The sequence below is a fragment of the Oryzias melastigma genome, linkage group LG10 (genome assembly GCF_002922805.2).
Source record: "Oryzias melastigma strain HK-1 linkage group LG10, ASM292280v2, whole genome shotgun sequence".
Taxonomy (NCBI): Eukaryota; Metazoa; Chordata; class Actinopteri; order Beloniformes; family Adrianichthyidae; genus Oryzias; species Oryzias melastigma.
Genome location: NC_050521.1, coordinates 13019226 through 13032947, shown reverse-complemented (window position 1 = coordinate 13032947; position 13722 = coordinate 13019226). Strand labels below are relative to the sequence as shown.

At 37.9% G+C, this 13722-nt stretch overlaps 1 protein-coding gene across 1 annotated transcript in view; it reads left to right on the top strand.

Moving 5' to 3' along the window:
* The window catches only part of LOC112153797 (neuronal acetylcholine receptor subunit alpha-3), a 20042-nt gene extending 7337 nt beyond the window's left edge, over positions 1-12705 (top strand). The window contains exons 2-7 of the mRNA XM_024284209.2: positions 5863-6002; positions 6894-6938; positions 7023-7132; positions 7234-7441; positions 8364-9350; positions 11816-12705. Coding sequence (XP_024139977.1) covers positions 5863-6002; positions 6894-6938; positions 7023-7132; positions 7234-7441; positions 8364-9350; positions 11816-11941 — 1616 coding nt within the window. The 3' untranslated portion in view covers positions 11942-12705. The remainder of the gene's footprint in view (positions 1-5862; positions 6003-6893; positions 6939-7022; positions 7133-7233; positions 7442-8363; positions 9351-11815) is intronic.
* Positions 12706-13722: the final 1017 nt, after the last annotated feature.

Genomic DNA, 13722 nt, shown 5'->3' with positions numbered 1-13722 from the left:
TGCAGATTATTTGTAATGAAAGCACAGTTGCACACAAGTTGATACACATCTTGTTTGAACCTTTTGTGTGGAGACTGTGTTGAGTCTTTTGAAATCAAAGAATCACATAATTTTGTCATTATCTTATGATCATGTCTCAATAGTGAATCTTTCAGCCTTTCATCTTCTCCTTAGACCAAATGTGCTCTGAAAAGCCAACAGCAGCAAGCAACCATTATGCTTTAACTGATTTAACAAAATGGTTCTGATCAATTCAGCATCGTCTCTTTTCTGAGATTCCAATAGCTGTTATTTATCCAGTGGTAAGGCAGCAAATGAACACACTATTTTTAGAAAATAAACCCTTTGAAGTTCAGAGCCCAACAAATGAGTTTCTCATTTTAACAAAATGACATAAAAGCTTTTTGTTAAGGTGGATTCTTATATTTTAAAAATGGAGGCTAAGATTAAAGAGAACCTCAAAAACTAGTTTAATTTAACAACAGCCTTTTTTGAAAAAATTATTGCGACATGCATTTACCACTGAAGACAACTCTGATTACAGATCATGTGACCTGGGTGAGGATCAAAATGTGGCTGAGACAGTTATTACCTAAAAAATATATTACTGCATGGGAAAAACTTCCAGATCTTGGGAAATTTTGCAGATATTTTTGAGCTCTGCTCAGTGATTCAGTCACCGCTCTTGACAGGCTTGACAGGCAGGCCTGGCACAGCAACCCTGCAGGAAGGAAAAAAAACTCAGTAGATGTAGGAGAGATAAAACCCACTCCCTATAGCTTTTTCCTTCAGCTTTATTTTGAAGGTCATCGAGTTTTATTCCTAGCAGCAGAAATAAGCTAAGCCGTTTTTTTTTTTAGTCAAGAAGTGATAATTGTTATGAAAAATGTCAGAAAAACACAATTTGCTTAATTTTCTTTAGGATATTTGTTTTATTCTGCTTGAACAGCCTGTTATATTGATAAGTTGGAACATTTCAAGACTACTTTAATGGATTTATTTTTTATTCCTGATACTCAGCAATTCATTGAATTCAGAACAATTTGTTAGCCTATTCCAACTAAGCACTTTCACTATATTCCAACCACTATTTACTTTTGCTTGATGGTACCAGGAAGTGCTGCAATCAGAGCAGTGGATCCTCCCGAGTCTCACTCAGTGTGTCAAAGTCAGGCCACTTTGAGATGTCACTAATCTTTTTTCTGTTTGCTCTTTTCTCCTCTTATCTCCTCTAACCTTCTTTCCTCCTTTTCTTGATGCACTTGCGCAGTCAGTGGGGTATTTTTGGAGAGTAATTAGTTCCTTCTGAGTGTCCACCACTGGCTCCCGGGCTTATCCTGTTAACTGCATGCCTGATCAAAGAATCTCCCATAGGTTATGAGTCTCTCTGCAGCTGTAGGCTCCTGTGGAGAAAAGGACATTCCTGCTGTTTGTTTTCTTAATTCCAATTTTTTGTCGTGTTTTAAGCAGGAATAGCACATCTGCTCTGTTCTCCAGCAGATCCACCAAGTCTCGGTTACGGTCCTTATTCTGTGCTTGGTTTGATGTCTCGCTTTTGTTTGTGAAGTGGCGCTTTAAAAAATAAAGCGCATTAAAAAGAAAGCTAATTTTAGATTTGTTTACAACCTTACCTCACCATACATTTCAGATCCTCTCTATATTTCTACTTCCTGTTTGTATCAGATCATTCTTCTCTTTCCACCTGACTGCACCTCTTTAGTCGCTCTGCTTTCTGACTCAAAATCACTTCAATGTCTTCGTTTGCACCTAACTTATCAGTAGAATACTGCTGTCTAATTTTAATCTGCCTTTTAAACTGTCCAGTTTTGATTTGTTTTAATTTTTTTAATGAAGCCATACTTTGTTTTTTACATATTAATTTAACCTCTTTTCAAAAAATGATTTTTTTTAATTGCAATTCAGCATAGGTTTAAGATTGACTTTATGCATATTGCAAGAATCTAATTTTAAATTACTATTAGATGCAACAAAACAAGCTGGTAAATTTCCAAAATACTACATTCAAAACTATCACATAACAAGAGATTAGGATTGTTTTTTTTTTTTTTTTGGTCATTAAATGAACAACTTGTACTCATTTATGTGCTTCAGTAGTTTCAGAAGTATTTTATGTGGAAATCAACATCTGAAAACACAATGAAACGACTTGTGTGAATTCAGCCTGGCAAAAAGTGTAAAAAAAAAATAACCTAGGCTACTTACGTTTTTACTGACAGTAAGAACTAAAAGGAAATAGGGAAGTGGATATTAAAGGGAAGAAAAAAGTTAGGGCTTTTGAGTGCTGGTGTGTGTGCAGATATGCGAGTGTGTGAAGAACAAAAGGTCCAGTTAATAGGTTGATTATAATTGCCCTCACTTTTCCCCACCCAATTAAGGCTTAAACAAGGTTCCGGCAGTGCAGCAAATTGGCAGGCAGTGTTTAAGGCAGGTACCAGGCGCTGTATTTGCACACAGGTCTCCCGAGACGGGCCTCTTCATTAAGGTTTCATACCCAGCTCGCCTCAGCCAAATTTCAAAAGCTACTCAAGACTTTGTACCCTCCGAGAAGAACAAACCATTTTGTACTTATATCATCTTGGTGTGTGTTTTCTGTTAAATTGTTCACAGAAAGTATCTTAGATAAGATAATCTTGTAAATTAAGACTCCTTGCTTTAAGAACTATGTAGCTTTATATGTTTAATTGTATAAGTGAAAATATCGGTTTTTACTGCAGAATGGTGACATGCTTCATAGGTTGATTGATGACTCTAAATTGCGATCGATTGGCTAACAGTCCAGCCTGCCTTTACCCTAACCGAGAGACACTCCCTGACCCTCCAAGAGACAGAATAGAAGACGGTTAGTTTTCTGTCTTGGATTGTCAGCAGTAGTGCAGTTCCATGTATTTCCTTCAACAAACTGACTTTAGCAGCTCTAAAGTAGATTCCAGCATGAGAGTGCAGACAGACTGTACACTGAGATGTCTGGAAGTTAACTCACAAAGGAAATAAATAAAGGAACTTCCAATGTAATGCTGTGTTACACTATAACAATAAATATGACACATATGGATTCTTCAAATATTAGGTTTACAATACTTTATTAAGGTGTTGCTCTCTCTTGAGGCTAGTTTTCATCAGTGGAGAATGGGATGAAGGTCTTTCATGTATTTGGTAAATATTTGACAAATGAAAATAATAATGCAGCTGAAACCTCTGAGAATGACAGAGGGCAAAAGAAGGATCCATGGTTCAGCATTAAACCAGTTTGTCCCGATCTATTCTGGTCCAATTCAAAAATAATAATGTGTTTCTGCTGATGGCTGTAGAGGAAGACAGGGGAATAGCAAGTGTGTGATATCCCCTTTTGGTAGCACTGAGCTAATTAAAGGCAGGTATTCAGCCATTTATGATCAAAATGACAAAAGGTCATTTTTACATTAAATAAATATGGGTATGAGTAATTAATATTTGCCAAAACAAATGGCATCAGAGTTCTTTTGGAGGTGTATCCTGTTCTTTTGCCAATATAAAGCCGTGGTGACCCTAAAATTGAGGTTAGTATTTAAAATGTTCCTGTTTTAAAATGTCATCATTGGGTTGATCATAACCAGTATTTATAATCCTGGTCAGTCAAAAAAGCTAAAATCACAATATATTGTCCAAAATTAAATAAACTTCAGGACTTTAGGGAAAAGTTTGGGCTTTAAATTTAGATTTTTAGATTTAGAATAGATTTTGCTATAAAGCAATAAAGAGTGCTTGGAAGAGAAGACCAAAGTAAGGCTGTGAACCAGTTTTTTTAACTAAGTCAGACAGAAACTTCACTTAGCATCTATATTTTATCAAGTTATCAAGTAAATACATCCTTTCCACTGAAAGTGGCTATTTGTGTGTATATGGACCGTGCCCCACTTACCTTTTTGGTGCCGTACGTTTCTCTAAAATGCAGCTCCCTGAGTGCTGGTCTGATGGAGTCCTGCTGTATCGAATAATATCTTCATCACTTTGTGGCTTAAAAGCTGTGATGAAGGAGGTCGCCAAAGATTTTCCAAGAATTTGTTCTCGTTTGCCTCAGTGATTATTTGATTAGTTTCTAGTCCAAGGGCAAAGATGTGACTAACCTCTGGTCCTCTGTGTTTTAGTTAACCAGAGACACGCAGGAAACATGGGCTAAATGCAAGTGAAATTAGATTTAGTGTACATCAGCAGTAATAGAGGATGTGCTTAGTGAAGCCAGCAGACAAAAGACCAGTCCGTTGTGTTCCTTAGGGTGACCTGGTGGATGAAGTGTGTGCTGTACCAAGTGGGTCAACATTTTCTGCTTGAACAGACTCTGATGTGTTCCCTCCTAAACTACACACAGCAGTTTTCTACCCTCCAGTTAAATCTGGCACGCACATATCTGCAGGCACTTTGACTTTTTTTCTTCTTTTAAGTTTCAAAAACATTAAAAAATGTTGTGTTTGCTTTTATAAAAGGAGCATTAAAATGGACAGGAAGACATAATAATTCTGTTACATCACTGTAGTACCAAAATGTCTAATAATTGTATGTAATGAGTTATATATGAATGAATTGTGGGTCTTTTGTGAATTTAATTACTGTTTTTGCTTTTTGACTTTGCATTTAATAACATTCACATTCAATAACATACAGTATAGAATGACAAAAATATATAAGATAATTGAAATAGGTGTGGGCTGCACGGTGGCGCAGTGGTTAGCGCTCTCGCCTCACAGCGAGAAGGCCCCGGTTCGACTCCCGGCTGGGACCTTTCTGTGTGGAGTTTGCATGTTCTCCCCGTGCATGCGTGGGTTTTCACCGGGGACTCCGGCTTCCTCCCACCGTCCAAAAACATGCTTCATAGGTTGATTGGTGACTCTAAATTGTCCCTAGGTGTGGATGTGAGAGTGAATGGGTGTGTGACTGAGGCCCTGCGACAGACTGGCGACCTGTCCAGGGTGTACCCCGCCTTCGCCCATCAGTGGCCGGGATAGGCTCCGGCGCCCCGCGACCCCGAAAGGGACAAGGCGGTCAAGAAAATGGATGGATGGATGGAAATAGGTGTATAATAAAAATATATTCATAGATATTACTGATAAAAAATAATTGGTAGTTAATTATTCAAATTAAATAGGTAGGATTAAACCCTTTTCACTTCAATTCCACATTTTGTTTTTAACTTTACCAATCATTTTTGTAAAAGTTTTAAAATGGACTGTTTTTATGTTTTTACTGAAGTTTTCCTTTCTTTTCTGTGTATGTTTTAATTAAAAAACGCAAAAATCAACCTTTAATAAATGAGCACACAAAGACGCCACTTAGTTAATGTCTTATATTAGTATGAAGTTCCTATTTTTCTGAAAAAAATATTTTTTTAACAAAAAGTAGAAGGTTATTTTGAGAACATTTTACAAGTTATTACTAAAATATCCACAGTTAATGGCACGTTTAAAAAACATATTTAATCAGATTTAAATATAGAAGAAAATTTAAAGTTAAGAGATAACTATAACTGTAAACTTAATGGGTTTTTTTATTTTTGTAGAGCCTAAGTTTAGAGTTTTGAGATGGAATCCATACATAACATAAGGTTTTTGCTTTGTCAAGCAAGAAAAAAAAAAGTATTTTCTTCGTGGAAGACAGTAATATATCCTCATTCTCTTTTGCTGACACCAGTGTTAAGTACCATCTTGACCTTTCAGAAATATTGAAGTCAAACTTAATTTACAAACCATCATGGGTAGCTTCCCAACGCCAGAGTAAAACGCTCCCAAGAAAAATTGATGGTCCAATTTCTTTGATATTCCTGATCCATTCATCACCATCATCTTCTCTATTTCTTTTTCTTTTTTTTAGAGTGCTTCTCATCCAAGTCAGAGGACAGACTTTTCCGAAGGTTATTCCGGAGGTACAACCAGTTCATCCGGCCAGTGGAAAATGTCTCTGATCCAGTCACTGTGGAGTTTGAAGTGTCCATATCCCAACTTGTCAAAGTGGTACGAATACAAATTGATATTATTCAAAGTTTTCTTAGAAAATTGTTCAAATTTTGCACAACATTGTGACTAAACAAGAAACTAGTTTTGTTCATTTTTCTAGTGAGTACAGTAGAATACACAAAAACATGTTCAACTTTAGAGACATTTTTAAAATGTTCTAAAAGTAAAAGGGACCTAAGGAAGAACATGGCAAAGTTTAAAGTGTGCTGACTCTTGTGATCTGAAAAACAGAACGCTCTCTGGATGCACACTTCATCACAGTTGGTTTGGGTTACTTTGCTGTAAAATAGTCAGGAAGTCATGCTGACAATCCACAGCCATAAAAACTAAAACTAGGGACAATGAAACAGCATGAAGGGATGAAGCATGTTTATTCAAGTCACATGGGCAGCTGTGTGCATCTGTTTCAAAACTAACATCTGCAACCATGAAATGCAGCGTGATGCTACAACATCTTTTCCTTTATGCTGATTTCATTGATTTACTTACAAATGTTCTTATGTGTCAACTTTTAAACAGTGCAGTGTGTTCTGCATCCTGATTGGCTGTAAAGTATGTGAATCACCCTAATCCGTTGCGTGTCTGCTGTACACAATGTGTTCAGCTCGCTAGATCTATATAAATCTTTGATCAAGAGCAGGTCTTTGTTTTCATACTATAACACTATTTCTCTGTGAAGGTTTGAACACTGAGAATTTAAACCAAAAAAAAAGTGTGAAAAGGTTCATGTCTGTCTGAAAACAATGTGTAATGAAGAGTTTTAAATCCACCTACTTTTTGGATTTCACCCATATTTTTAGAATGTAACCCCTATGAATAAATGAGGGAACACTGTATACATGTATTTGTCTGACTGTATATTTCTGTATGTTTGATTTGTTCTTTCAGGATGAGGTCAATCAAATAATGGAAACCAACTTATGGCTAAGACACGTGAGTACTTACAACACATTTTAGAGTTGAGTAATATGATTGAACGATTGTGTTTTTACGTTGTTTCTTTGTCTTTCCTTTTAGGTGTGGAATGACTACAAACTAAGATGGACTCCGGCAGAGTATGATGGGATTGAGTTTATACGAGTTCCATCTAATAAGATTTGGAGACCTGATATTGTCTTGTACAACAAGTAAGTTCCAAGTCATACCACAAAATGCCAATTCTCTCATTGGAATTTGATGATGTTATTGGAGTATAAAACCTTTTCCTTCCAAATGCTCCTTTTTGCAGTGCTGTGGGGGATTTTTTAGTGGAAGACAAGACAAAAGCTCTGTTGAAGTTTGATGGCACGATCACTTGGGTTCCTCCCGCCATATTCAAGTCTTCCTGTCCGATGGACATCACCTACTTTCCCTTTGACTACCAGAACTGCTCCATGAAGTTTGGCTCTTGGACCTACGACAAGGCCAAGATCGACCTGGTTCTCATTGGCTCAAAGGTCGGAGCTCTGCTTCTAACAAGAACCATTTTTTGTTCAAAGCTGCAAATATCTTGTTGCTTTTCCCATATTACTTTTCTAACATTTATAAAGAAAGACTTTGACACTTTAAGCCTAAAAAATGTGACTAAAATTCAAGTGCTTCACCTGAAATGGATCAAAACTTTGACAGAAATCACATATGTCCGAATTCCCACCCTAATCCCTAACTACTAGAAAACTATAAAGGGTTCTAATGCCCTAGATTTAAAAAAAATTTTGAAAATCAAAATATTCATACGAATATTTCACATCTATTTGTGAGTCTACTTTGTTCAGATGATAAAAATGTAGATGGTTTAAAAAAATACATTTGAACAAGTTTTTTTTTTTTTTTTACAAAAATTGTCTGACCGCAATACATTATGTTCTATATTCGCTAATGTAATGAGCATCAATGCACACTAGTATTTCGCAGGGATTTTTGGGAAATTTCAAGGACATTCGATTTTGGAATAGTACATTCAAACAGCACTACAAAATGGCAAACACACTCTATAGTGAGTAGGAAAGAAATTCAGAGTAAGTCACGTGGAGCAGATGAGCTGGGCAGGAAGTCATACGCAGGACTATCAAAATAAATGTCAAGAACTGATGGTGTGGGACCCAATATGCAGAAAACCTTGAAACCTTAGTGGCAGAAATGTAAATATTTAGTAAGTAAACTTATAGACTCACAAAATCCTTGGAAAAACCAAAAATGTGACAAAGCAGATGACCTGATCTACTGAAAACAGAACACTTAAAAAGACCAAGGACAATTAACAGAAATGAAAACAGCTGTGGATGATTAACATGAACCTACAGTAGAGTGAAATGTTTTTATTTTATTTTAAAGTGTAAACTATATATACATATTTAAAGATGCTTTGTACTTCACCAGGTGAATCTAAAGGACTTCTGGGAAAGTGGGGAGTGGGAGATCATTGATGCTCCGGGATACAAGCACGACATCAAGTATAACTGCTGTGAGGAGATCTACACTGACATCACGTACTCCTTCTACATCCGTCGCCTGCCTCTTTTCTACACCATCAACCTCATCATCCCGTGTCTCCTCATCTCCTTCCTCACCGTGCTGGTTTTCTACCTCCCATCAGACTGTGGCGAGAAGGTCACCCTATGCATCTCGGTCCTGCTCTCCCTGACTGTGTTCCTGCTGGTCATCACCGAGACGATCCCCTCCACCTCACTCGTCATCCCTCTGATTGGAGAGTACCTTCTCTTCACAATGATCTTTGTGACTCTCAGCATTGTCATTACTGTCTTTGTGCTTAATGTTCACTACCGCACCCCCATGACTCACACAATGCCGGACTGGGTGAGGTCTGTGTTCCTTGGGGTGCTGCCCAGAGTAATGCTGATGAGGCGACCCATTGACCAGAGCTGCTCCTCACCTGCTAGATTTACGACAGGGACGACTGGAGCTGGAATAACTGGAGGCAGCAAGAAGAGAAAGAACAGTGTGGGAGGAGGCAGCAGCTCGGGAAGTGTAAGTATTGGTGGCATCACTGGGGGCGTGGCTTGTGCACCACTGGATAGTGGATCGGGAGGAGGTGGGGCCTCCTCAGCTGGCGGCTCAATGAACTGTGTGGAGTATGGTGACATAAACCGGGATATGACCAGGAGGTGCTACAGAGGCAAAGAAGTACCAACACCTGTTCCACCACCAAGGGTACCGTCTCCCCAGGCACCTCAACCTCCAGGGCCTCCAGAGTCAGAGCTTCCGAAGGTGTCAAGGCCCCTTAAAGCTTCATCGCCTGTCAATGCTGTTGTTGCCTTTTCTGTGGTGTCGCCAGAAGTCAAGCAGGCCATTGAGAGCGTGAAGTACATCGCAGAGAACTTGAGGACACGCAACAAGGCCAAGGAGGTACATGAACAAGTCAATGTCTTCCATTCTTTTCAAATGTTATGTGCAGCTTTTAACAAGATTTTAGGTGCATATTTGGTAGTTAATGTGAAGCCTCAAACTGACTAGAACAAAGTGTAAAGAAAGAGGATTTTAACCCTAAAATGTTAAGTACCAAAGATTTTATAGGTAAATAAGCAAACAAAAATAAGATCCCATATCCTTACAGGTGAGAATAAAAAATACGTTAACCTGAAGTCTGCTTAAAACTTAAGAAGTGAGTCTATTTTTGCCAGAACACAACACGGGGGCGACGTTGGTTCAAATGGCTGACCAGGTCAGCTAATGATCGAAGGGTTGGCAATTCAATCCCCACTTCCCCAGTCATCTCTTGTTGTGTCCTTGGGCAAGACACTTCACCCACCCTGGGTGTCATTATTTGTTCTACACTCCAACATAGGTTAAAGCCATCAAAGAAGTTGAGCTTCTTGTAGAATGTCTCCGTATTCCACCACATTAGTGTGATGCTATGTTCACACCAGACTCAGAAATGCGTGTTTGAGTGACTGCTTCCAATGAAAGTCTATGTAGTCTTTATGCGCGTTTCAGCTTCTGTGTTCCAAACTCTCACGTTCATCTACCACTACACAAAGGCGCTGCAATTAAACGCTAGCTGAAAGATAAACCAGTAGGACTCTGACCAATCAGAAACTCAGATTTGGTAGTGACATATAGGTGGCGCCCTGTTCAAAACCCAGAAGTACCAACCTTTTGAAAATTGATCACAAAGAAGAAATTAATAAAAGCGGTTGGAAATATATGTCACCAAGTCTTTTAAATGTTGGAATAGAGCTATGAAAGAAAAACCATGGACCAAAATTCACACATCTTCACACCAAGAGTCTTCCAACTGAAGAGGCAGATTTCCGCTAGTAAGTGCTGCAGTTTTAGTAGTTTTACTGGGTATAAGCTGATGATCTAAAAGTGACAAAAAAACACACTTAAAAAAACAGTTCCAAATCTTTATTTTTTATTTCAGATTAGGGAGCCCTCTGTGTTGGACAAAAAGACAGTGGTATCTCATAAATCCCAGATGAAGAAGTATTTGAGATTAAAAAGCAGAATACAAAACTAAATAGGTAAAATTAAGACGTGTTTATTACAATTAAAATATTAATTAATTTTTAAAAAAAAGTCAAATAAGACATCTGATTTTGCAGTTTTTGCTTCTTTTTTTTTCCAAAAATGAAACTACGGGAAAAATCTAATTACAAACTTCAATTTACAAGCAGTCATGTTGATGTTTCCTGGGATTGTCATTATGTAAGACATAAATGTGAATGCAAACATGAAAAAAACTTGCAAATTTAATTGTGTCAAAGCTAAACTTGAAACTAGAGTCTGTTATTAGCTAACTTATCAGCTAAATCCCCAAACAGAGCATAATCTTTACATCCAATAAGACATATCCTAAAATACTTTGACGATTTATTCATTCCTTATGCACAGATTAGAAACAGAAAACTTCTACATGTGCAGGACTTTCTACCTTACCTAGTAAGAGAATGCATCCATACACACAGAGCTACAAAAGGACTGCAGAGCTTCTGTTTGTTGCAGAAGCAGGGCTTTGTGTTCCCCTTCCTCACACTCTGGATTGTCCTGATAGGTTTGTTGTGTCAGCTCCATCTTTTCTTAGCAACACAATCTTCAATGCATGTAGAATAGCCACTCTGCCTCTTCCAAACACACAATAGCATTATGGTCACTGCAGCAGTGATCTTATTTTCCACACCAGACTGCCTATATACAGAACTGGATCCTAAAAGTCTAAAAACAGGGCAAATTGGATTTTGTGTGATACAATCCCGCAGACAGCTTTATGCGATCTACAGTTTTATTTTATTGTTTGGTAAACATTGTTTTGACTGGAGAGGCTTTTATTTTGACAGGGCTTTAGAGCAAAGAGTGGGATGACAAAAAGAGTTGGAGGGCAGGGTTCCAACATACATTAAACACAATGTGAACATTCATTCTTAACACACAGTGCACCTGCTTAACCATCTGAGGAACAAGGTGCACTATCAGCAGGTTCTCCCCAATCAGGACAATTTTTCGACTTTTTTTCCTCTGCTGAGCAGATTCATTTTCAGAGTTTTCTGTTTTTTTGCCCACTTGTGTGACCTCACCCTGACTTCCCAGTGTAAAGAGAACATGCAGACTATTTGGAGAACTCATTGTGTTTGCTAAAAACTCACAATCAGGTCAGCTGGTTGAGAGTTTTTTGCTTTTCTTTAGACGGTTCAGAGTGGGTTTTAACCTGGAAATATTATAGATTTTTTTCACACGCATGACATTCCAGCATGTACGGCCAGTTATTTCCTCTGTTGACTGCAGTATGGTTGAGGATATTGCTCGGTATTAAAGGAAGCCTTAAATATTTGTATGTATTAAAGCTCTAAAAGTCCCTTCCTTCTATTCCTCAGGTGGAAGACGACTGGAAGTACGTTGCCATGGTCATTGACAGGATTTTCCTGTGGGTTTTTGTGACAGTGTGTGTGCTGGGAACTGTGGGACTCTTCTTCCAGCCACTCATCAGCTTCTTGAAATGAAGCCCTCGCTGAATCTCCACTTGTCCACTGTTATCTCTGTACTTCACTTAAATTACTTTGAGAATTATCCTCTCTTGCAGCTGCGTCACACCAAACAGTGTTACTCTCCTTCAATTCTGCCCTGTTTCTCGCCTCTTTTCTTTGTTCTTCATCGTCATTCTGTTCAAAACTTGTAAAATGATCTTTTTCTTTATCATTATTCGCCACTTTCGCGAAAATCTCAACTTTTTGCTTTCCTTCTAACCATCACAATCACTGAAACTCCATTTCCCAACATCTGCTTTTGATTTTCCTTTAATGTGCCATACTTTGACATGCTGTTTACTTGTCATTTCTCGTACATGCTTTTCTAATATCTGTTTAAAAATATTTTTTAAAAGTTGTCAAAACCATTAAACACGGAAACAGAACAATCTGGAGCAGCACTTTGTCATCGTGACCAAGGCAATAAACACATAACATTGTTGAGAACGATAGCACAACATGTTCTTTTAGCTGTAAAAGTTCCCTACATGTTTTTTTGTACCTCAGTAATTATGTTTACGTGTTGTCAAATAAGATTTAAAAAAAGCATTGTTTTTGTGTTTTATTGTAAATACATTACAAGTGTGTTAAGCATGAGTTTCCCGGAGGACACAGACTTAGATGGTACAGATGTGCCACAATATAAATATGCACCTCTGGAACATTTAGACCCTCAGTGGAAGCTTATAGAAGCACTTGAACAGCACAATTCTGATTAAAGTTTGGAAGACTTGAAACAACACAAGTGTCTTTGATCATTACTTTACTCTCTTTCATCTCCTTTTTATTCCAAATGTCTTTTCCTGTTTGTGTTTACGTCGCTATTTCTTGGTCCTCCTGGCTGTGTGGTTTGGGTGTATCTTTCTGGTACAACTGCATTTTTTTATCAACCAAACGGCTCATTTTTTCCTCAACGTTTGAGTCTGATCCAGATTTTTGACACCCAGGATCTGTGTTGACTTGAGACATTCTGATAAAAGCACACAAAAAATGTGGCAGACTTCTTTAGTAGCCAAATGAGTCTTTAACTTCATAAAGACTACTGTCTCAACACACAAAAAACAGAGTTTGAATCACTTACAGTAAAAGATATGCCCCCACATAGCAGAACAAGGGAAATGGGAGTCTAATATCAGATGTCACAGAGCCATTGAGGATTTGATATCACCTAACATTGCAGATCTGCAAAATATGTCAAAAGAAATGAACACCAGCAGCTTAGAAAGCTCCCCTTAAAAGTATTGTAGTTTATATTCTTACAAAGAAGTCAGAGAAACTGATTTGAATCTAAAGAACGTCATGCGTTGCATTTCTTCCAATAACATTCCCAGGGTTGAACATGCAGTACAACAATGTTTAGTGGGTAAAAAGGTGAAATCTGTGCTGCTTTCTGAACTCAGCAGACGTTAGGTGAACCTCTCTGGAGAAGGTGAGTGCATTAGTATGCTGTGTGAGTGCTCAGTCGTTTACACAATGCATGCATTGTGGGTATTATGTGCAGCTGTGCCCCACAAATGCTTGTTACAGGTGTTTATGATTTAGTGTGAAGTATAAATCAGTGAGCTCTTGACTACAGTGAAGGGTCAGTCGGGTGGAGATAACCACATATTTGCACGCAAGTACATAATAGTGACTTTTTTAAAAATATATTTTTTGCTGACTACATGTCATCATCCAGCCGCAGCCAAATGTTTCCATTTCTAACTTAATAATACTTACAGAAATATTGCTTAAATAGTTTTTTTTTTCATAATTAC